Source organism: Antedon mediterranea, chromosome 7 (genome assembly GCF_964355755.1).
Source record: "Antedon mediterranea chromosome 7, ecAntMedi1.1, whole genome shotgun sequence".
Taxonomy (NCBI): Eukaryota; Metazoa; Echinodermata; class Crinoidea; order Comatulida; family Antedonidae; genus Antedon; species Antedon mediterranea.
Genome location: NC_092676.1, coordinates 4,733,392 through 4,758,633, shown reverse-complemented (window position 1 = coordinate 4,758,633; position 25,242 = coordinate 4,733,392). Strand labels below are relative to the sequence as shown.

The window sequence follows — 25,242 nt, the reverse complement described above, 5'->3', positions numbered from 1 at the left end:
AAACAAACCAGTTTAGTTTACCGTACAGAGATGGTAGAGTTGTGCTAAATTTTAAGAAATAAGAATGGAACTCGTACAATGATAAACCAACCATGATACTATTTCACTTTGACAAAGAAACAAACTGATGAATATTAGTATACAGATACAGATTGTGAAGCTTGTTCAGCTGTAGGTTAAATCTACCTCTTTTTCTTCTACATTTAGTTCTTCAATGACAGTTTCATCAGCAGGTTTTTTCTCATTTGCTTGACTGTCAGGATCTTTTGAACGCACTTCAAGAACTGTATCTTTATTTGTTTTATTTTCCTTTTCTGCATCCTCCTCTTGTGATTTCAATTTTGTTTCTTCTGTTGGTAACGTCTTATCTTCATTTATATTTTCCTGATATTGTTTTTAGTAGAAATATTTTACTGATTTTATTAGATGTATGGAATAAACATGTCAATATAACATTGATTGATTGTAGTATCCATTTAATTGATCATAGTGAGAACATCACACATAATTGTACTACATATAGAAAGATCAATCAATCACCAATCACGCATCCGTCAGTAAAATATGACTATGAAGATAACATTAATTGAGCGCATTTCATCAGCATACCAAATTTAAGTCATAAAATAAAGACTACAAGACTACAAATGACGTTCTATAAAACATGGTACAGACAGTAAGATTAGTAATTGCACCAGTGAAGTAATTTGTGAATGTTACAGAAAAAAAACAAAACACAGAAAGAATTTAACATCAAACTTATATAATTAGTGACATGGTGAGACTTTAGGAACTTAAGTGGATAATGGGTGCATATTTGAATTTGTTTGTAAACAGTCATTGGTGTATCAGTGAATTTCCACATTAGTGGTGGATTAGTGGAGTGGAGTTGTGGCTTGGTGGTTATGATGTTTGGCTACCACTCCAAGGGTCCTGGGTTCAAGTCCCGTCACATGTCAGGATTTTTTCTAAGGACCAAATTACTCCACTCCCAAAGACATGTAATAAGACTTTGTTTATGTAGAGCATCTTGTGTATATGTTTGTCTTGTGATCCTCTGAGGGTCCCTAATGATCAGCAATAGCTGGATGGATCACCCTCATTAAATATGGTTTTTTAAAAAAAAGTGAATATTATAATAATGGTGGATACATTATTTCTACATGGTGGTTTAGAATCAGTGTTGTCATGTTTCAAACCATGTGTTTTTGACTAGACTTTCTTTTATACTTTTTTCGGTCTAGTGACCTAGACTAGGTTTTGACATGCTACATTGAATTAGTGCTATTTCGTACAGCAGTGTGCTTGGTAGATTAACATGTTTCTCTTCTAGATCACATTATTGGCAGCCATTGTAGATGGCGATTTTCAATCCAAGTGCACATGTGCAATTAATGTACAATGAATCCTACAGTCTATATTGGAGGAGACTTGTTCTACCACCAGAAATATGGACAGATCTGGCTGGAAAACCCATGGCAATGAATGGACTAAAAATATTGTCCCCATGCCAATAGTTTCTCCTGTAGTGTTATGTTAAGGTATTGTGAGAGATGGAAAGAACACAAAGAGGATGATTTAAAAGAGGTGATCAGATGGTAAACGTGGCAGATCACTTAATCAGTAGAGAAGGAGCACCACAAGTCTGTTCTACCTCTTCTGCCGATTCACTGTCCTTCATAAGATCTCCCAAGTTTTCTTCTTTACTGTCAATGCCTTTGACATTTTGTTCTTCTTCTTTTGTTTCACTAATAAATTCCTAATTCAAACATATTTTATAATCATATTACTTAATTACAACTATGTAATATTAATTTATTTATTGATAAAATAAGAATTTATAACTATGTTTATACAGTATTATACATCTTGAAACAGTAAAGTTTTCATGAAGAAATGTCTTGTTATTTTTTTTTCACTCACAGTAGTGAACAGAAAAATATAAGAGGGCAAGGCACAAAAAAAAATCAGATACAAAGGTAATTGAGAAAAAATGTGCTATCTATACAGGAGAATAAAAAGAAGATATGATGAGCTACGATAAGATACACAAAATATGAAGACAATATAAAGGAAATTATATAGATGAGAACAAGGAATCCATGTTTCAAAATACTAATTTGTTAATGAACTTTGACCTTAAGAACAATAGGAATGCACAGACAAAATGAGCCATCACCCTGATGAAACAACTAGTGAAGTACACTTTGAAGGAAAATGGAATAATACAAAAGGAGAAGAATTCCAACCAAAAACTTATTGTTAAATCTACCTTAACATCATTGAAAGTATTTTTATCGTTTATAATATCATTTGAGATCTTTTCATCAACAATGGTTTCTTTATTACTGTCTTCCTCTTTTATTTGATCCTCTTGATTTTCTTTTGTTCCAGATTCTTCTTCTTCTTGTGATTTATCATTTTCTTCATTTATACCATTAACCAAATCCTGGTTTTTATTGTTTCATAAGAAGTTGATGAAATATTTCACGATAATTTTGTTTATATTTTGAAAAAATGGCGTTTCAAAGCCTTCACTAATCTAAACAATGTAACTAAAAAAATGTGTAGTTATGTTCATGCTTATGTCATAGCGCCCTCTGTAATTTAATAATTTAATAATTTATATAATTATGTTCAGATATTATTCATGGTATCTGCCTTAACATGCTGGGAAAAAAAGATGCAAACAAAAATTCTTGTTATACTTTTAGTTCCATAAAATTGAATTTCGTTTTCAAAAAAATAAAACAAAATTCAATCATCTTACCTTGTTGTTTGACCGTGCACTATCATGTTCATCTTCTCCCTAGAATAGAGGGCAAAGGTCAAATAATAAAAGTTAACAACTTCCCATTGTGTTGTAACAGTTGACTATTAACGCTACCAAATTGGAAACAGCAATAAACAAACACAAAGAATACTGCTTTTGAATTCTAAATATTATTATAACAACTTGGTAATTTTCCTGAAAACAATACTAGTGAAATTAGTTATATTCCAATAGAGAAACGAAATATTAAAAACAAGGAATGTGTGTCAGTTTGATGTTTGGAAAGAGAATGTTCTAGGCCTATGTCCAGTCTGAGGAGCACTACCAGATCATTATTTTCAAAGTGTATCATGCATTAATACTTCAAATAAGTTGTTATCCTCATTAGTAATTACCTGATCTTTTCTTTTTACTTTATGCATTGCTGAGAACATTGGCTTCATATCTTTTCTTGATCCACTTTTTGAAAAATGTGTCTGAAAATAAAATTATAACAGATCGCCAGCTGCAGAGTAGTGTGATTGTGAAAAATGTCACGTGATCATACTCCCTAGCAAACTAAAAAACCCAATTGGACCCGAACGGGGGAAAGTGTCTATTTACGCAAAATTGCGCAATGTATATGCGATAACTATACCAGAAATAGAAAGATCTGGAAAAATTACATAAAACTACATTTAAAATTTTTTTTTTAGTGAAGAAATTAATTTTTTAGGATTATTCAAATATACCCCCCTTTTGCATGTAAAAGAATAGGAAATTACAAGGTATCCCCCCAAAACGCAAAAAGGCGTGATTTTCAAGAAACTCGTACTCATTGGGGGATGATATTTTTAAATAATAGTTGAAATGTATGAAAAATAGTAATTTTCTGGGTGGAGCTCCACTTTAAAATATATCATTTTATAACAGAACATGGACACCTTTAGGAAAAGATTTTCTATGAAAGACTTCTTTCTAGCATGCATCTTATATGGTAGGAAAAGATAGGGACAATGGCAACCTTATGAAAATGTCTTGAATTTATGATGACAGGCTGTTGGAGAATTCAATTGTATATGTTAAACAATTACTTACTGTTCCTAAAGGATCTTCACTATTACATGAAACCGGTTTTGAGGCAAAATCAACTTCATCTTCGCCTGAAATATAAAGTAAAAATTTGCTTTCTTTTTGGCTGAAATTTGAATTGACAAAAATATAAATGATGAAATATAATCTTTAAACCATTAAATACTATGTTCTATCAACATTATGGGTCACTGAAAATGAATTCCTAGAGTTACTGAACAAAAAGAAAATCTCATACCTTCTGTCTTTATATTTTGTATCCTTGCATGGTCCAGTGAATTTAAAGTTGCATTATGTGAACTGTTTTTATCATTCAGAGACTGAAGGTAAGATTTTTTAGATGAGCCTAAAGGGGGTAATGTTCGAGCCAATGGAGGAAGAGGAGAAACCTATCAAAAAAAGTTGAAAAAAAAAATGATTTCTTTAAATTAAGTCATTATTAAGTTTAGAAAACATGCATATAAGAAGGTGGAATAGCTATTGGATTTAATAATAATGTTGAACATTTATAAAGCGCTCTTTATCGGAGTCTCACAGCGCAACATGAAAAAAATAACTATTAAAATAGTTGAGTTTTCAGGAGAGAAAATGGGGATGGAGTGTAACGGATGGAATGAGGAAGTTGGTTCAAGATCTCTGGTGCCTGAGCAAAAAAGCCCTTATGCATGGATTTTAGGTTGGTTGGTTAACACAAGAGGATCTGTTTTGATTATTGTAAATAACGCAATGTTGTCATTCTCCATTTACAGATTACTTTAAAAAGATGAGTTTCAACCTCTTTATCTCTTCTCCTTCCACGAGCTGTTCCATTCAACGACGAATTTAACGAAGCTCCGAGATCTGTGACATCACCAGCTGATGATGCCAGTGACTTTCCTAAACCAGGTCGTAGGTGACTTGATAGTTTGAGTGGATCCATCGTTTCTTCCGATTCTGATTCTGTTGACATGTGACCATTTGATATACCTCGCTTCACTGCAAGAATCACCATGTGACATCCACCACAAGATACCTATTTTACAAACAATTTTAATTATTAAAATTATTCAAAAATTAACTACCATCTTCCAAATAAGGGTTGTAGATTAAAAATGGTACTGAGTTTGGTCTACTAGCGTTCCTGCTCAAAAACTAGTCATCCATTTAAAGAAGCAAAGATGAAGAAAGTCTATCTGGTGGTGACTATAGAATGTACCTGAGAAATGACTACATTTTCAGCCTTGGGTGAAGATAGAAGATTTTTTACATTATTTATATTTTCATTAAAGTGTGTGTATTAGCATAACATCACATTATTAGAGAGATTTCGCAAGCTTACGAATACGATAACGAAAAAACAGATACGTCACACATTTGTGAAACTTTTGAGCTGATGCCCATTTCATATTCGTAAAGCGTATTCGTGTTGACGAATATCACCAGTCATATTCGTAACTACAAAACGAGTATAGTTTTTGATCTATTTTGCACATTTTGCATTTGAATCAGGAATGATTCATGATTATAATATAATTATACTTTTATTGAAAGTAATTTACTAAAGTAATTTACTAAAATGCCAGGTCAATTTTGATAAATAGCAGTTTTTAAAGTCCTTACTCGCTTTGATGTTACGCTAGGCCTAGACAGCCAAGCACCAAGCAACACGTACCTGTGCTTCGCTCAAATTAACCGCAGCCATATTTTGGATGGCGCCCTCAATATTTCGTTGCCATGCGAAACAGATTTTTACTGGCTTACGAAAAACAAATACGTGTGCGTGACGTATCAGTTTTCGTTATTGTATTCGTAAGGTTGCGAAAACTCCCTATTGTTCTTTTTTCTCTATAAATTATTAATGTGTTTCAATTGCTATTGTGTCGAATTTCTAATAACCAAAATAATAAATAAATAAACATCAATGTGTAGCATATGATTTGACAATTTACTGTTGCATTCAATTCAATTCAATTCAACTTTATTTCAGACAAACTGTCCATATGAAACATATAAATACAATAAAAAATAATACAAAGCATTATGTGACATTATTTCTTTTATTTGCATGGACAAAATAAAATAAACCAAAATGAACATTTGTTAAAATCAAAGAATGAACCTACATTTTGTACATCAAAGCCATGAAATCTATCAACTTTAGTTGGTTTAAATAAATTGCAATAGCTTTCATCTCCTTGACCTAGTTTACCGTGTCGTCCATCTCCGAACGTTAGCATACTACCCTTTTCTACAAAAAGGAACATTAGTATTATCTGTATTATTACTGTGAATGACAACCTGTATTCTAGACTTAGTCACTTTCTTCCTTTTACCTTTATACGAGATCTGCATGGGAAATATGTTTTTTTGCAGATGAATCCTATGGGGTCTTCACTGAGGTCACAAAATCAGTTGCCCTCAGTCTTGTGGCGACCAAAAATGTAGAGCCACCAAGTAAATTAAAAAAAAAGAGATTACAACAATGTTTTGCAGCTGTTGTATAATACAGTATTGAGAGGGCAAACCACCTGATTGCTTTCAACATACATGAGCAACTTTTGCTTTTTGTTGTGTTTTTATTATTGTTAGGAGAAGATTGGATTCAACCACTGGATGATCAATGGGTATGGAGTCCTTACCTGTTATAATGGCTGTATGACTTTCTCCACACGATACAAACTTGCACTTGGCATTGCCTAGCCTGGTCACCTTCTCAGGTTTGTCTACTTGTAGTAGTGATGGTCCAAGTCCTAGCTGACCATTACTACCATCACCAAAGGTGTATAGACTACCATCCTCTGAAAACGAAATGAACTTTATTTATCAATTTCTCAACTTCTGCCCCTTCTGTTAACAAACTCAACAGCAACATTAGTTTTAGGTTGGGATATAATACCAGATCAAAGGTCGTGACTTTTGAGGTGTTCATATGGTTTTTTTTTAGGAAGAAGAGTCACTAAAACTGACCTTATGAAGAACAGTGAAGAAGACGACTGTGGCTTACAATACTTTAATATAATAACAAATTTAATTATCTGATATCTGATAACTTAGTCATATGATAAATATTAAAAAAAAATTAAAACAAACCTGTGATTGCTGCCGTATGGTTGTTACCACATGATGCGTACTTAACGCGACCTTTTATAGTGTCTACATGCTGAGGAGCATTTGTACGACTTAGTTTATCATCTGTCAGACCTAGTTTCCCATTTTCATTTTCTCCAAACGTATATAATTTGCCATCCTCTGTAAAGAGAGGAAAAAAGTTTTTCCAAAAATGTTTACAAAGCAATGATAAGGACTAATAGCCATTCAAGTACCAATAGCCATTTAAGGAGGTCGGAGGTTCATTATTAGGTAGGCTGTTTTTTTAAAGCCTATCTGCTATTTTTCATTTTTTTCTCATTGCTGCTTTTTTTTACAAACAGTTTTCTAGTTTGAAGAGAGCACTTCAGCAAAACAAATGGTTTGTTCCAACTCCCCAAACGCCCATGACTACTGACTTCATACTTTTTTTACCTGATTACCAGATTACCAATACATATTTTAGGGAAAAAAGAAGTATTACCTGTTACGATTGATGTGTGGTAGTAACCGCATGATACTTGTTTCACCTTTGTATCGAATGACAATTCTTTCGGGATTGGCACCTCATCAAAATTCCCAAAGCCAAGCTGCCCTTCGCTGCTACCACCCCACATATATAAGCAGCCATCAGCTAGTTTAAAAAATAGAAGTATTTACATTATTAGATTGAGTAAATTTGAGATTGGGATGGCATACCTTGATGTTGTACACGCATTGCCTAATCCTTCAAATGTGACATTAAGCCAGAGGTCTCATGCATATTAAAGGTACAGAAAATAACTTGATAGGTGAAGGTTTACTAAGTTTAATACTGATCATTGCACTGTGACATTTGTATTACATTTGTGTACAGGTGGATTTTATTTGATGCAGGTGGATTTTATTTGTACTAAACTTGCAGGGTTGTAGTGTACCTTATTTGCATTTGTGTACAGGTATATTTTATTTACCACTGCACTGTACTAAACTTATAGGGCAGTGTACCTTATTTGCAATTGTGCACAGGTGGATTTTATTTACTGCACTGTGTTAAACCCGTAAGGCAGTGTACCTCATTTGCAATTGTGTACAGGTGGATTTTACTTACTGCAATGTGACAGTGCAAAACCTGTACAGGTCTGTCACCTCATTTGCATACAGGTGCATTTAAATTAATGCTTTCTTACCAGTTAAGGCTGCTGAATGGTCAGTACCAGCAGACAATAGTTTATATTTTTGCTCAGGTAGGTTTGTAATCTTTGCGGGTGATTCCAAACCAGATGACGATTTCTCAATCCCAAGTTGACCTTCTCCACCAGCACCGAACGCAAACACCTGACCGGATTGTGTACATACAAGCGTATGTGACCTGCCACTGGTCAACAGAACAATGGTCTCATGCTTTAGTGCTAGAACATATAAAACAATATAAGTGAAAATTTATTTCAACAATAAAGTGAAGTAAAACAAATAGTGATCGATAAAAAACGTGGCTTTGGCAAATAATTGCTACAACTAAATTTCGTACCGACCTTTAACCTTTCCCGGTTTGTTTGTAGATTTCGTATGACCATGTCCTAGCTGTCCCCATTCATTGGCACCAAAAGTATATAATTTACCAGACTCTGTAAAATAAGATCACGGCAAAATTTAACCTAGATACTGGCTAAGTTCAGACATTCACTGAAGTAGTATTATTGCGATATTTTGCCAGGTCAGCCACCTTGTACTATAACCTGTTTACATAACAAACACTTCCGATCTAGGTAAGCAAAAGTATTGATGTAATTTTATCAGGTGACATGGTGTTTTGGTATCACTGAATTGCAGTGCAAACAATGGAACTAAAAGATGAATCTACTTATCTATTCAATTTATTGTATACATAGTGATTAAAAAGTTCACCCTAACTTGGTTTGCATGGCACAATAGTCTTGTGAACATATATTTTACCAACAATGGTTGAAAATGGAAAGAATATTAAAAGCTTATCAGAAACAGAGGTTAAATTTGCCAACCGCTTGATATATTGTCCCCCAGAAAAAAAAATAAATAAAATTTATAAAATTTGAAAAAAAATAAAATAAATATAAAAATTTTAATTGTTTTTGTTGAAAATGCTATTTTAATGTCACATAATAGTCCCTCTTACACAACAATTTGGTCGAGAAAAAAAATGTATTTACCTGATTAAATTATAATTTAAAGCAACAAAAATAGTCAAACTGTCTGTCAGACAGAGATGGTTTTATGTTTATCTGAATGTCCTGTAGATAGAATTAAATTATTTCAATCTTTTCAAAATTTAGTTACTGCAGTAACTGCAGTAGAATAATTGTTGACATGGTCCCTTACGTGAATGTGTATTATAAATAAACTTGTTATCGATAATCTGTGGAGTGGGTCTTGTCAATGTCATTAAGAAAAAGGAAAACCTTGGATTGGAATATGGCTGGATTATAAGGATCTTAGGATTAGAAAATTATGTTTATTTCACCATGCTCTGTACAACAAAACAAAGCCATTTCCTGTAAATTAGCGGGATATCCTGGTTTAAATTTCTATTATAAAAACCTTTGATACAACATTGATTATAATTGCACTTATTAAAAACTCCAGTGGCAGCACTATAAAAAAAAAGTGGCTTATCACACAATGCTTGTTCTGCTTCACCGATCACTTTAAAAAATAATTAAAACCCTATACCATTTTGTATACAGTAGATGATTGTTCTTTAGTTTAGGATATTTGTGCCATTGGTACCCTGTGAGTGCCACTTATCGAATAAGTTAAGCAATATAGCTTTTTCTCCCCAAGAAAGGAAAACAATACAAAAAACAAAACATAAAATCTGAGATATCAACAAATTTGTTTTAATGATTCTGTCTGCCCGTTATTTAGTCATTGCATTATACAATGTTGATTTAATCTCCATTATAGTCAATGTTTGACTAAGGTTATATTGACTTGTTTTTCACCTTTTATGGGATAACATACAATAAGTGTCTGTCTGCCATTAAGTGTCTTTCTCACTTGTTCCGGCACGGTTGCGGTGCCGGCAAATCCAATCGAACGTCAAAGTTTTGTTTTTACGCGGCCATGCGCATATCGATTGGTGCATAGCCGCGTGGACCATCGTGAAAACAAAACGTTGGCGTTCGATAAACCTGACCAGAACCGTGCCGGAACTGGTGTGAAAGGCCCTTTACGGTGTAATGTGAATCAGGGGCGCGCGGATTCAGGTCGGTTGCACTTGAGGGATGTAATCCCTCTTTTTCAGAGCTAAAATGAAATTACGAACTACTTTTTGATATTATTTTAGACAGGCTTTTTGTTATATGTGCTAGCGTTACCATGTTAAAAAAATCCTGGATTTGCCCATGTGTGTATAGCTGCACTAGTACATAAGAATTGATCATTTTGTCAAACAACATAGAATCATAAAAATCAAATATGTTTTATTTTCAATGCAATTTATTCATAAACAAAGTACAAGTCTTCTTATAAATTCAACAAATACATTGCTAATAAATTATAATGATAAACACAATATTTATAAACAAAAAGAACTGTTTTCATGGATAACTACACACTTTTGTCTCGCTTTAGAGTGAGTTTTTCCAATGCCATGAACGGTGCTTCCGCACAAACTGACAAAAGGAAAGCCACAGCATATGAAAACATCAGATGACCCAAGTAAAAGTAAACAAAAAGAAAATCAGTGAAGTAAATAGAATTCGGAAGAGAATAGTAGAACACAAACATAATAATTGGATGAACAAGGTAGGCGCAATAGTTGATACGGGAAAGTGGTATCCAGAAAGACCAGGAGAGTAGAGAATTTACTGGCCCGCCGTAACCAGCGTCACATGCAAAAACAACCCAAGCAAGAGCCACAGCCCAAGAAAACCGACAGAGCGTTATGTAAACCACTGTAGCGCTAGCACTTAACGGTCGGCCATGGTATGAACCATAAAGACCATAAACAACAGATAGAGCTATACCAGTAGCAGCAAGCCATCCCAGTACGACCATATAATGCGACATACGAACTCGTCCTCGATATTTATACAAGACGTATCCTAAAGCCATGCCAACAAGGTATGTGGAGATACGGGACCACGGTCGAATATAAATCAAATCGCTAACAAAATTAACTTCATTCGGGTCTAGGCTAAAGTTGACAGAAATATCACGTATAATTGACTCGCCGATTAAACTGGAGAAGCAGGTGAGAAGAATGACACACCAAAGTGTGAATCCAGCATAAAAGTAGTGATACAAGAGGTAGATGATAAAGGGACTGACGATAAAAAATTGCATGTCATTAGCAAGATACCATCCCCAAAGTAAGCATTCTTTATTAATGCTGGTCGGGTAGAAGTTATTGATATACAGAAGGTTTGTCCACCAGTAATCCTGACAATAAGTCATTTGATTCTCAACACCTGGATCAGGATTTGGATCGAAAATCATCGAGTAAAATGGTCCTGATGCGAAATGTGGTGTAAGGGTGGCAAAGACAAAAATAACAATCATGTAAACGGGCGTAAGCCGTAGATATCTATGAACATAAAACATCACCCAATTTATTTTACCTTCGTTTTTCTGTAAATATTTAAGGGTTAAGTAAGTTACGAGCAAACCACTTAGAAAGAAGAAAGAATCAACCGAGAATGTAGCATTGCCAACTGCTTGGAATGTAAATCGGCCTAGCAAATTAGGAATTTCAACAGGATTACTTATTAGTTGGAATGGGAAAACATAACTATGTCCCAATATCACCCATGTTAAACTGATAACTCTAATACCATTCAAACAGCTTATGCTTCCTTCTCCTTGCTTAGTATTCAAAATTTTCCTACCATTTGTAAGTAACGAGAAACATAACAAAAACTTTACAAGACAACCAGGTGAATTATTTTCTTCAACAGTAATTATAAGCTCATTCACAGAGGCTGATTGAGTATGTTCGGTATTTTCAAAAGTTTCGTCTGGTAATAGTTTTTTAAAACCGTTCTGATTAGCCGATGAACCTTTATAGTTTTTGAAGACCTCGATTATTGTTCCTACAAGAGCAAAAGCGCATAAAAACACAAGTAAAGCAAGACAAGCAATTGCACTCGTTGAGTATTCAAATTGTTTGTGGCAGAATACAGAAACCTTAATACTTGAATTACTATTAATGTTTAACAAGTCTGTTAATTCTCGGTTGTTACAACTGTTCGGAACGCAAATTCCAACGTAAAAAAGAAGCTGAGTATTATTAGTAACTAGGGCCAAACAGTACTGTCCATTGAAACTATCGTAATTGTCATTACTGGTTCTTGATTGGCTTAAACATTGGTCGTACAGTCCGAGCCATAGTATGTTTCCTTGTAAAATTCCAGGGGGAGGTTTTCCATAGGAATCAACCATCATCTCGGCATACTTTTCCTTTTTTAAAATATCCGCTGCAAATGTTGCTAGATCACTGATACACAATGTTGGTTCAAGTACGACTTCAGTAACTATTAATGTTGTTGGTTCCAATGTTGAATTTGTTACCATCATTGGTTCCGTCGTTACATTTGTCCCAGCATCTTCACCTGTCATTCCAAAAACTGTTTCATCGTGTGTGTCGAATCCCCTAGCCTCTGATACCCAATGGTTATCTACTGGGTACAGTAAAGGTTCTACGATAACATTCTGTAAAACATCTTGCAGTTCCTTCGTACTGACCTGGTAATTTGGGTTGACAGATTTCTGATTGGCAATAAAATTCACTGCATCAGCTTGGTTTCCAATATTTTGAAACTGAGCACAGCAATAAGATATTAAAGCTAGCAGATTTAAAATACAATATTTGCTTGTAGATACCATTTTTTAAGCCAATGGTAGTGAAACACAGCTGATCAAAAATCAGTAGTCTAGGCAGAAAGCACAAGGGCTAAGCAACAGGGGCAGACAGCAGCAGAAGCTTACTGAGTGACTATGGTAATAATACATCCTAGTTCACATGACTTATGATCCACAATTTACATCTTAATAGAAAATCACTGAAGCGTGAACATTTCCCAACCATTCAATATTGACCTAGATATTATTTCATCACAAATAAACTTATTTCTGAGACTATATAAAAACACAGTACAAAATAAAAATTGTTTGTGTTTGATCTACAGTACAAATTTTTCATTCCACTTTTATTTATTTTTCAATAAGTACAGTAATTTCCATTAAGTTAAACAAACAAGTAATAAACAAGCAAATGAAGTGAAGTATAGACAGATAATATAATTTTCTATCTATATTAGCAGACTTATGATAATATGATAATGAAAATGGGCCTACTATTAAGAACATTTTAACATTCAGAGTTTATTTTAAAAAGTATTTTTTTGCTATATTTTTTTAGAACTATTTGATGCAATGCACGTAATTTGACCAATCACAAGCAATGGATTATTCAAACAGTCACTTGTGATTAGTCAACTCGCTTGCGTTGCACTTTATGTCCTTGCATACTGTCCTAGTGGGAACTGAGCTTAAAGACCCCTTCCCTGCAATTTTGGACGTTTTTTGGAAAATAATACATATATATCACTTTAAAAACATTAAACCATGTCATTCCTTGTCTTATATGTACGTTTTATGGTAAATTATGATAAAAAGTGAGAAACAATGCACTACCTAAGTAGCTCGCGGCGATCGACCTCTCGTGGACGGTCTTAGGCCTAGCCTAGCTAGGCTTAGTTTTGTAGGCCTAGCTGGTAAACATCGGTAACGTACGAACATCGTACGCGAGCTATATACCTAGCCTGACGTTGTATAGTTGCTGTATTAATTGTCTTTCTATTTTTGCCAGACTCCGTTGATACAAATTGGGGAAAACCCGGTATTTTCGCTGAAAAGTTAGGAGTCTTCCATTTGTTTTGGCCTCACGATCGATCGAAAAGTGGGCGAATTACAGGTGAAAAACAAAAATATCAATCCGCGCGCAATGCATTTTGGGATTTATAGCGGGCCGCTATAATTATTAGAATCGGCTTATTTTTCACATTTTTAACCGTTTAAAGACGAAAAAAGTTATCGCAATAGGACCATATAGTATTATTTTTACATTAAATATAGTTTGTGATCTTAAATTAGATCTAAAAAACGTAGGGAATGGGGCTTTAAAGTTATGTTAGCTATAGTTATCAGACAGTCTCAAGTAAATAAAATATGCTTACATTTTACAATCACACAAAGGAAAATAATATACTTGAATGTACTTAATATCTTTACCTTTGAACGTAGAGAGGGAACTTGGCTTATTGTTTACACAAAATAATACATACAATATGCCCATAAAAGGGCAAACAGTAAAGGCGGCTAAACTTGATCACTAAACCAACTGTTGATATATGAAGTACAGCTATGATATAATGGTATAGTGTAGTGCAAATAATGAATCTAAATAATAGCTATGATGGTATAACAAGTGCAAACATGGACTTTAAAATTCAACTTGGAAATCGGTATTGTAAATCTCAGGCAGGAAGTCTGCTATTGTCTGTACTGTGATGCTGTAGCGCAGTATTATACTCTGTTTTTTAAACTTTTCAAAGTTATAACAAAAATAAACTAAGCTTTCAATCATGATGAAAACGCATGATATAGTAATTTTCTTAATAGTTGCAAGTTTTTGTTGCGATGCTCAATTTCACGCAGTCAACAATGAGCAGCGGATAGGAGAATTAAAAACCCCGGACAAATACATGCCAAACCTTAAGAGAGCTCAAGATATCATGAGTCCTTTAGTGTACGACAACTTACTGAAGCCTATGCTAAAGTCAGCTGATCAACAACGTGGGTACGAATTGGACATCCAACAAGAAGAAGAATTTGCAATTAAAGAGATTGTTTTCGTTGGCGACATCCAAGACAATGCGACAAGTGTAATGAATACAGTATTTACAACAGAAAGAAGCACCACGTCTGCATCGCCATCGCAATGTGTAGTGGACTTTGGACACTTCCAAACTGACCTCCAGACGGGAAAATTATATGCGTTAAAGATGGTTGATTCATACGGTAAGCTTCCACCTGGTTTATTTCAAGGAGCGGTTACTTGGCCTGGGTTATACGATGAATGTCAGGCGCAGTCAAGATCTTGGGATGTAAACGGAAGCGGCTTCAACGGTAGGCATTGTATTGCAACGTTAACAAACTCCACACCAAATGTTATATTCCAGACACTGAATGTTGGGATATGTGTACCTGATAGCTGCAACAAAAATCAAGTGACAAACTTGTTAAGCGGTTTACCGAGACATAACGTAGCAAACATGGTATGTAGCAAGGACTATGATTACTCGGCATCTGCCATTGCGTGTTTGACGTTACTTTCAACAATATGCATTATAGTGATTTGCGCAACTCTTTATGACATTGTTCTGGAACAAAAGAAAAAACAGGTTGCTGCAAAAGATAATGAAGATGGAAAGAAGGAGCCTGAAAACAATAGTTTTTTTTCACAATTACTTCTATGTTTTTCCTTATTAGTAAATGGACGTCACATTTTAAAGACTAAACAAGGAGAACAGAGCCTAGGTGCTTTAAATGGTATTAGAGTAATTAGCTTATGGTGGGTCATATTGGGACATTCATATGCAAATCCTATATATGTAGTCACTAATATTCTCACTCCATTTGATGCAATTACTCGATTTACATTTCAAGCAATAGTCAATGCTACATTCTCTGTTGATTCTTTCTTCTTTCTCAGTGGTTTGCTTGTAACTTACTTAACCCTTAAATATTTACAGAAAAACGATGGTAAGCTTAACTGGCTGATGTTTTATGTTCATAGATATCTACGACTTACTCCTATTTACATGCTTGTCATTTTCATGTTTACAACTCTTACTCCATATTTTGGGACTGGCGCTTTTTATACATTTGCGTTTGACCCAGAGCCAGTTGGTGTAGAGAGCCAAGTATCTTTATGTCAAAAGTACTGGTGGACAAACCTTCTGTACATTAACAATCTCTACCCTACAAGCCTTCAAACAAACTGTCTGGGATGGGGCTGGTATCTTGCAAACGACATGCAGTTCTATATAATAAGCCCTTTCGTTGTGTATCTGTTATATCATTATTTCTATGCTGGGGTGGTCATGTGGATGTCCCTTCTCATAGCATGTTTCGGCAGTTTAATTGGTGTTTCTATCAAATATAACGTCACGACCAAATTTATCCCTGATGATCTGCAACAGAAAAATTTTACTGCAGATGAATTGTATGCACGACCTTGGGCACGTATTTCCCCATTTCTTGTTGGAATGGCTATTGGTTACATCTTGTACAAATATAAAGACCGCGTACGAATGAATCTATTTTCGGTTATCATGGGATGGATACTCGCATCTGCAATTGGTGTTTCTGTTGTTTATGGTCTCTATGGCAACTACCACGATAAGCCATTAGGTGAAGCAGAATCGGTTCTATACATCACACTTTCAAGATTTGCATGGGCTGTGGCTCTCGGTTGGGTTGCCTTTGCATGTGTCACAGGATACGGTGGGCCAGTAAACTCCCTACTCTCCTGGTCCTTTTGGATACCTCTTTCCCGGATGAACTACGGGGCATACCTTCTTCATCCCATTATAATGATGGTATTCTACTACACACAGCCCGACTTTATATATTACACTGGTTCCTTGATGGTATATTTTTATGTTGCTAATGTTGTACTTGCATATGCGGCCGCATTTGTGTTATCAATAACTGTAGAAGCACCATTTATGGGACTTGAAAAATTACTATTGAAAAGAGAGAAAAGTGTTTAACATTTGGGATGTTGTTTTTTCTCTTGTCTCTCTGGTTTACTTAAGGTCAATTTACACAGATGTGTGGTACCGGCAAGCGGAAAACCGCGTAGCTTATCCCACGTAGAATCCGTATCAATCCCGAGTGGAATTCACCCATCCACTCTGCATTGTGTGTAAAAGGAATAACATAAGATTGTATATTTTCATTACCGTTACTGCTCATCTGCGTAAATTGGCCTTTAGAGCATCTTGGTATGTTTCTGAATGGACGGCCACCTCAGTTAGAAGGTTGTTATTCAGATGAAATAAAATAACATTTTAAAAAGGTTATTACAGTTATCTTTAGTAAATAGAAGCACCATTCATGGTGTTGGATAAAAATTCTATTGAAAATGAGCAAGAGTGTTTAATATTACTTGGGAATTAAGGGGAAATATCTTGGTATAAAATTGATCACAGATTATTCGGAATATCACAGCAAAGCATGAAATACCAAAGGATGTACAGCGATACATATACGGACAAGATTATGCATGCACCACCAGATGGTAGCACTACCATCTTTATGGTACTCACTGTACTGTGTGTACAGTACTTGATAGTTTTTAATTACTTATAAGTCAATTTAAACTAATCTTTCTTTATACTGTACTTTACAATGATCATGAAATAAACCTACATATTACTTGAACTTGCATTTTTTTTCTGTTGTTGTGCTTGACAAGAAATTGAAATATAGACTAGACTGTGTAAAGTGTAATTTATGCAATTTCAAGAGAGTTGTAAGAGACAGCCATGGAGCCACAGATTGTCAAATTCTCCAAATTAATAGAGAACCTTAGCTTCCAGTGATGATTTCAAATTATGTTTTTATATCTCAAATAAAGTAAATAATTGGAAAATAATTTCAAACCATATGTAGTATATTTTACTGTGTTTGACCATGAATAAATGAAATTGAATTTAATTGAATTGAAGGGAGATATAGTCTGTTGAGCAAGGAAGATGTTTATGTAATACAAAATTGATAGCAAACTAAAGTATACCTAAAACCAACAAGAGTAAACACATGTAGTGTACAATTAATTGCTTCTGATTGGTTGGTTATGGTATCATTACATAAACCAGAAGCATGGTTGATAGCAAAGTTCACTGTGTGACCCTCTATGTGACCCACCAGGTGACCAATGACTAAACATTATTGTGATGATTTATGTAATATATTTTACACAAAAAGATTAATCTACAGTCTTGTAACAGAATAAGCCAAAAGGTGTGCATAACTATCAGTACCACTATGGATTCCCTACTACCAAGGATGATACAGTTCATCTTAATATTGGCTATAAGCTCTTTATGTCGTGGTCAACCACAACTTGTTTTAAACGAGGAAGACGCTATGAAGTTTATCGCCAAACAGAGGTACGTCAATTCATACCAGGCAAAAGCAGAGGAATTGCAAGCAGCTGTGGATAAGCTTATTCTAGAACCTTTGATGTACTCGGAGGTGTTGGAACCAGAAATTGATGATTTCCAAACAATGGCTTCTACTAAAACTCAAGAGCTGACAACAACTGATATGGATACAATTACAGCAACAAAGAATTCATCTAATATGCCTACAACAGCAGCAGTTACATATGTCACTGTCTACTCAACGACGATGTCAATTGTGACAAATTCTACAAAAAAAAATGTCACGGAAATTCCAACTACGATGACAACCAAACATTCAACTAAGTGTCGTAGAGACTTAGGAACATTTCAAATTGATCTTTTGAAAGAAGAACATTATGCGTTGATGATGATAGACTCTTACGGTAAACTACCACCTGGTCTTCTTCAAGGGGACTTTACGTATTGGTTTGGACTTTACGACGAATGTTTGAACCAGTCACGGAAAATTGATGATGAAAAAGACAATTTCAAAGCTGAATATTGCATCGCTGGACTTTATGGTGGAAAGACAAAGCTTCCTAGTATTGGAATATGTGTTCCTGACAGCTGCAGCAACAGTGATTTGATGGAAATCTTGGGACCTAAAAAACCAAATAGTCGTTTGTTCGTTTCTTATGTTAAGTGCAACAAGGTACCAGAATATTCAGCTGCCGCTATCATTTGTTTGATTTTTCTCTCTTTCTTTGGACTAATGATAATAAGTGGAACAATTTATGATGTCTTGAAAAGATGGAGAGAAAATGGACAAGATGGTTTTGAAAGACTGGCTGAAGATCATACAGGCGAGAACAGCATTAACGGTGCTCCTGCATCAAGTAAAGAAATGTCGTCACATTCACACCAGACAGTGAAGATCACAAAAACAAGTGTAGGACTTTTTGGGAACATTCTCCTGTGTTTTTCCTTGTTGATAAATGGTAGTAAAATTCTACAAACCAAGCAAGGAGAACAAAGTCTAGGTGCCTTAAATGGTATTAGAGTTATCAGCTTATGGTGGGTCATGTTGGGACATACATATATATTTGCTCTTACATTGTTTAGTAATCTAACAAAAATTCTTGAAGTACTTAGCCGATTTACATTCCAAGCAGTTGGTAATGCTACATTCTCTGTTGATTCTTTCTTCTTTCTCAGTGGCTTGCTCGTAACTTACTTAACCCTTAAATATTTACAGAAACACAATGGTAAGCTTAACTGGCTGATGTTTTTCGTTCATAGGTACCTGAGACTCACTCCTGTATATGCTATGGTAATTTTTATTTTTACGACTCTTGCGCCTCATTTTGCAAATGGCCCTCTTTATCAATCTGTTTTTGATCCAAATGCTGCCCCTGGTGAGGAAAGTCAGGTGTCATACTGTCAGAAATACTGGTGGACAAATCTCTTGTACATCAATAACCTTTATCCATCAAATCTTATAGAAGAATGTGTTGATTGGAGTTGGTATCTTGCTAACGACATGCAGTTTTACATCATAAGTCCATTTGTTATCTATCTTTTGTATCACTACTTCTTTGTTGGCGTGGCATTCTGGAGTGCTCTCCTTATAACCTGTTTTGGCAGTTTAATTGGCATTTCCATTAAATTAGACATTTATACAGGTCTTATTCCGCAGACTCCAGATCAAAAAACACTTGGTACTCAGGAAATATATGTTCGGCCATGGACTCGTATCTCCACATACTTAGTTGGTATGGCTATTGGCTACATTTTGTACAAATATAAAAATCGTGTTCGTATGCCTCAATATGTAGTTATTATGGGATGGATGGCTGCAACTGGTATTGCTCTTGCTGTTGTTTATGGTCTCTATGGCAACTTTCATGGTGACCCATTAAATGAAGCAGCATCGGTGGCGTACATTACTCTCAGTCGATTTTCATGGGCTGTGGCTCTTGCTTGGGTTGCATTTGCATGTGTCACAGGATACGGTGGGCCAGTAAACTCCCTACTCTCCTGGTCCTTTTGGATACCACTTTCCCGAATTAACTACTGTGCATACCTTCTCCATCCCATAATAATGTTTGTTTTCTATTACTCTTTACCCAATATGATCTATTTTACAGATCTGTTGTTGGTTTACTTTTTCATTGGTAATATTGTGCTTTCATATGCTGCGGCGTTCATATTGTCTGTATCTATAGAAGCACCATTTATGGCACTTGAAAAATTATTGTTGAATCGTGATAAAAGTGTTTAAGAAGATTAAAATTAAATGGGGGAGGAAAAAACTTTTTATAAAATCATGGTTATTGAGAATATGAATATTACAGCCAAGAACCCAACCCCGACAACAGCATTCAGCATGCATCCCTATGGGTAGGATAAGTGCGGCGCTTAGAAACATTGCAATAGGCTCTATATACAGTATGTCTACCATTATTTTTATTATTTACTGTAACCCTTATAAATAAAACTCTCCGACTGCATGTAAACAATTTTTAACAAATAAATAAATTTCTAATTGAAATTTTAAAACTGATATACTTATTTGATGATCATGAAATAAACTTTTAAATACAGTATAGTTTGAGCTTGTTGTTTGTTTTTTTTTAAAGTTATGATGCAATAAAGCGTGGTTCCCACTAGCGACGCAACGTAATGCAATCTACACAATGTAAGAAAATGCCCTTCCAATAATTTTATTTGCCCCGCCTGCGTAAAACCAAACCTGCGATGTTTGCGGCACTGTTGCGTCATTGGTTCCCACTTGTGATTACGCAATACGGCACTTTGCGTCGATACGTCGCTGCGTTGCGTTGTTATTGGGAACCACACTTAAATAGAACAAGGCCATATAAAAAAAGAGGTTATCGCAGACAGTCGAGCAGGCACAGTCATGCGCCAATTTGGTGTGCAGACATTTCTAACTTTGAAGAGAAAACTTATGAAAGCATTATTACCAAACAAGATACATCAAAGGATAAAGAGTGCAATAAACAAGGTTATATACATAAATATATATATATATATATATATATATATATATATATATATATATATATATATATATATACATGGCTGCAGTCGCGTGCTCAAATTTGAGTTAGTGTTTTACCGACCAAACAACTGACCGACCAACCGACATAGTATGCTGTAGAGTCGCATTTGGCCTTGCCATCTGTAGTAAATACACAAAGCAACAGTTGTGTTGGTAGTCTGTAAGTGCTAGCTTACCTGGATAAACCAACAATAGCCCTTTCTCCTCGAAGAGCTACAGTAGATATAACTAAAAGTAGAAATTTTCATTGAACACCCCTACCCACAAATGGTATAGTCCATGTACTATGCCCTCAGGTAAGCGCCTCCCTACAAATCACCATCATTCCCAACATGGAAATGGCAGAAACTGCATTTTTTTGTCTTTTGAGGGCCTAGTACTTTTATAAGATGTTTTTTTCCGTATCCATAAAACAATCATCAGAAATTGCACAGGAGGATGGAGGATGTTACGAATGAACCTTTCATGGTTATTGGGAGACTTGGAAGCCTGCGAGACTAGAGACAGCGGTCACTGAAAAAATATATAGGCCTACTGAATATAAGCCTACTAAATATACAGTTATAAAGATATACAGGTATGCCCTCTTTATTTTTGGTGCTCATTTTGCTAGTTAGATCTTGCACAACAAATGTTTAATTTTCGAGCCTTAAGGATGATTGACCTGCTTCTGAACCAAGGATGTTGCTTATGAAATACAAAATTGATAAATGTCAAACTATGTACCTAAAATCACAGACTAAATACATAGCATAATAAGGTTACACAATCCTGATTGGTTGGTATACTGTAGGTGTCACATAACTGAAAGCATTATTGATAAAATGATATCTTGTACATTAAACAAAGTCCAATGTGATCCAACATTAAATATATGCTGATCATTTTATGTAACATCACAGTACACAAAAGATTGCTCTACAAGAAGAAGGCAAAATTTGGGCATTAAAAAGACGGTAGTTTGCACTATGGGTAAACTTTCAAGAAGAATACCATTCATCCTAATATTGGCTATCAGTTATATTTGTCGTGGTCAACCACAACTTGTTTTGAACGAGCAAGACGCGATGAAGTTTATTGCCAAACAAAGGTACATCAATTCATACCAGGCAAAAGCAGAGGAATTGCAAGCAGCTGTGGATGAGCTTATTCTAGAACCGTTGACGTACTCAGAGGTGTTGGAACCAGAAAATGATGCGGTAAAAATGACAACTCCGACTAAAACTCCAGAGCAGACATCAACTGTCATGGATGCAGAAACAAAGACTCCTACAAAAGCAGCAAATGTCACAACAACGGAAATTCCAACTACAATGACACCCAAACATTCAAGTAAGTGTCGTAAAGACTTAGGAACATTCCAATTGGATCTTTTGAAAGAAGAACATTACGCGTTGATGATGATAGACTCCTACGGTAAACTCCCCGCTGGTCTAATTCAAGGTGATGTGCAGTATTGGTTTGGACTTTATGACGAATGTTTGAACCAGTCACGGAAAATTGATGATGGAAAAGACAATTTTAAAGCCGAATATTGTCTTGTTGGACTGAGTGGTCAAAAGATTAAAATGCTTCCCAGTATTGGTATATGTGTTCCTGACAGCTGCAGCAACAGTGATTTGATGGAAATCTTGGGACCTAAAAAACCAAATAGTCGTTTGTTTGTTTCTTATGTTAAGTGCAACAAGGTACCAGAATATTCAGCTGCCGCTATCATTTGTTTGATTTTTCTCTCTTTCTTTGGACTAATGATAATAAGTGGAACAATTTATGATATTTGGAAAAGAAGGCTAGAAAGTGGACAAGATGGATTTGAAAGACTAGCTGAAGATCATACAGATAAACACAGCATCAATGCTACGCCAACAACTAATGGAACCACACCAAATACCGATACATCACATGGACACGAGTCAGGGAAGATTAGAATGAGTTTAGGACTTTTTGGAGATATTCTTCTCTGTTTTTCCTTGTTGATAAATGGTAGTAAGATTCTAAAAATCAAACAAGGAGAACAGAGTCTAGGTGCCTTAAATGGTATTAGAGTTATTAGTTTATGGTGGGTCATGTTGGGACATACATATATATTTTCTCTTACATTGGTTAGTAATTTAACAAAAATTCTTGAAGTGGTTGGTCGGTTCTCCTTTCAAGCTGTGGGCAATGCTACATTCTCTGTTGATTCTTTCTTCTTTCTCAGTGGTTTGCTCATAACTTACTTAACCCTTAAATATTTACAGAATCATGGAGGTAAGCTTAACTGGGTGATGTTTTATGTTCACAGATATCTACGACTCACTCCCGTTTACATGATGGTAATTTTTATTTTTACGACTCTTGCACCCCATTTTGCAAATGGTCCTCTTTATCAATCTGTTTTTGATCCAAATGCTGCCCCTGGTGAGGAGAGTCAGGTGTCATACTGTCAGAAATACTGGTGGACAAATCTCTTATACATCAATAACCTCTACCCTTCTAATAATCTGGAAGAGTGTGTCGACTGGAGTTGGTATCTGGCTAACGATATGCAGTTTTACATCATAAGTCCATTTGTTATCTATCTATTGTATCACTACTTCTTTGTTGGCGTGGCATTCTGGAGTGCTCTTCTTGTAGCATGTTTCGGCAGTTTAATTGGCCTTTCAATCAAATATGATATTTATACAGGTATTATTTCACTTAATCCAGAGAGAAAAACGTTTGGTACTCCAGAAATATATGTTCGGCCATGGACTCGTATCTCCACATACTTAGTTGGTATGGCTATTGGTTACATTTTGTACAAATATAAAGGTCGTGTTCGTATGCCTCGATATGTAGTTATTATGGGATGGATGGCTGCAACTGGTATTGCTCTTGCTGTTGTTTATGGTCTCTATGGCAACTTTCATGGTGACCAATTAAATAAAGCAGCATCAGTTGTGTACATTACTCTCAGTCGGTTTTCATGGGCTGTGGCTCTTTCTTGGGTTGCATTTGCATGTGTCACAGGATACGGTGGGCCAGTAAACTCTCTACTCTCCTGGTCCTTTTGGATACCACTTTCCCGAATTAACTACTGTGCATACCTTCTCCATCCCATAATAATGTTTGTTTTCTATTATTCTTTACCCAATATGATCTATTTTACAGATCTGTTGTTGGTTTACTTTTTCATTGGCAATATTGTGCTTTCATATGCTGCAGCATTTATTTTGTGTGTATCTATAGAAGCACCATTTATGGCCCTTGAAAAATTATTGTTGAATCGTGATAGAAGTGTTTAATGTCAGTTAGTTTAGTAGTACACTTCAGAACATATCCCTCCTCCTACAGTAAGTTCTCTATATACTTTGTTGTTATTCTCAACCAGTAAGTTGTTTTCGTCATTTCTCTATCTCATTTTGGGTTTGCCTCTTTTCCTTATCCTTAGTTGCCAAACCGTTTTCCTGATTTTCCATCTTGTCATAGAGTCTTGCAACATAGCCTGCCCATCTCCAATTATTTAAAGCAATTGCTCATATTATTATTACTATTTTTATTATTATCAAAGATTAATTAAAAATGATGTTAATTTCTTCTGAAAAAAAAAGTTTTGTTAGTAGTAAATATTATGTTACACAATTTATACTTTTATAATGATAAAACTATACTTAACTATATTTAAAGTTGAAAGAATGTGGTAATTAAAAATTAATAAAAAAGAGATAATTTTATTTACTGAAGTTAATTGTTTTATTTGGAAGTTTAAAATAACAGACAACCTAGACATATGATACACTATACCAATGATTATTATTTTGACGTTCAAAATTTAAATTTTTTAATGGTGATCTTTAATACTATTATGACACTATTAGGCAATCTAACAACAGTGAGCTCGAATTGCCAAGATAGGAAATCATAACAGTACTTTGATCTTATGTCTGGCTGCGAAAATACCAACAGTACTGTAGTATTCTCCATGGCGCACGGGGGAATGGAACTGATCGTGTCACAGCCAGAGATAGAACCTTTGATATCCGGAGCTCGGCATCCTTGGTTGTAGCAAGTATCCCAGTTTTCATTTACATACCTACTGTACGAATGAAACTTCATACATAAAAATATAAAGT

The 25,242-nt window shown here is 35.1% G+C and overlaps 5 protein-coding genes across 10 annotated transcripts in view; 3 read left to right on the top strand and 2 right to left on the bottom strand.

Annotated features, from left to right (window-relative positions):
- Positions 1–25,242, bottom strand: part of LOC140054573 (X-linked retinitis pigmentosa GTPase regulator-like) — a 47,727-nt gene that overhangs the window by 5,698 nt on the left and 16,787 nt on the right. For 5 of the 6 annotated variants that reach the window (XM_072099612.1, XM_072099614.1, XM_072099615.1 and 2 more), the window contains exons 3-13: positions 8,425–8,517; positions 8,080–8,301; positions 7,395–7,544; positions 6,914–7,072; positions 6,463–6,621; positions 5,947–6,071; positions 4,620–4,856; positions 4,083–4,233; positions 3,851–3,915; positions 3,169–3,249; positions 2,771–2,809 (exon numbers count right to left, since the gene is read on the bottom strand). In XM_072099612.1, the coding sequence (XP_071955713.1) occupies positions 2,771–2,809; positions 3,169–3,249; positions 3,851–3,915; positions 4,083–4,233; positions 4,620–4,856; positions 5,947–6,071; positions 6,463–6,621; positions 6,914–7,072; positions 7,395–7,544; positions 8,080–8,301; positions 8,425–8,517 (1,481 nt within the window). The remainder of the gene's footprint in view (positions 1–2,770; positions 2,810–3,168; positions 3,250–3,850; positions 3,916–4,082; positions 4,234–4,619; positions 4,857–5,946; positions 6,072–6,462; positions 6,622–6,913; positions 7,073–7,394; positions 7,545–8,079; positions 8,302–8,424; positions 8,518–25,242) is intronic. The other variant, XM_072099617.1, reaches the window with a different exon arrangement.
- Positions 9,860–12,867, bottom strand: LOC140054577 (nose resistant to fluoxetine protein 6-like). The gene has a single exon (XM_072099621.1). It carries the CDS (start codon positions 12,752–12,754, stop codon positions 10,478–10,480), a length of 2,277 nt encoding a protein of 758 aa, XP_071955722.1. The 5' UTR covers positions 12,755–12,867; the 3' UTR covers positions 9,860–10,477.
- LOC140054579 (nose resistant to fluoxetine protein 6-like) lies at positions 14,056–16,902 on the top strand. Its single transcript, XM_072099623.1, has one exon. It carries the CDS (start codon positions 14,515–14,517, stop codon positions 16,705–16,707), a length of 2,193 nt encoding a protein of 730 aa, XP_071955724.1. The 5' UTR covers positions 14,056–14,514; the 3' UTR covers positions 16,708–16,902.
- On the top strand, positions 17,955–20,647 carry LOC140054575 (nose resistant to fluoxetine protein 6-like). Its single transcript, XM_072099619.1, has one exon. It carries the CDS (start codon positions 17,987–17,989, stop codon positions 20,345–20,347), a length of 2,361 nt encoding a protein of 786 aa, XP_071955720.1. The 5' UTR covers positions 17,955–17,986; the 3' UTR covers positions 20,348–20,647.
- LOC140054578 (nose resistant to fluoxetine protein 6-like) lies at positions 22,156–24,733 on the top strand. Its single transcript, XM_072099622.1, has one exon. It carries the CDS (start codon positions 22,216–22,218, stop codon positions 24,412–24,414), a length of 2,199 nt encoding a protein of 732 aa, XP_071955723.1. The 5' UTR covers positions 22,156–22,215; the 3' UTR covers positions 24,415–24,733.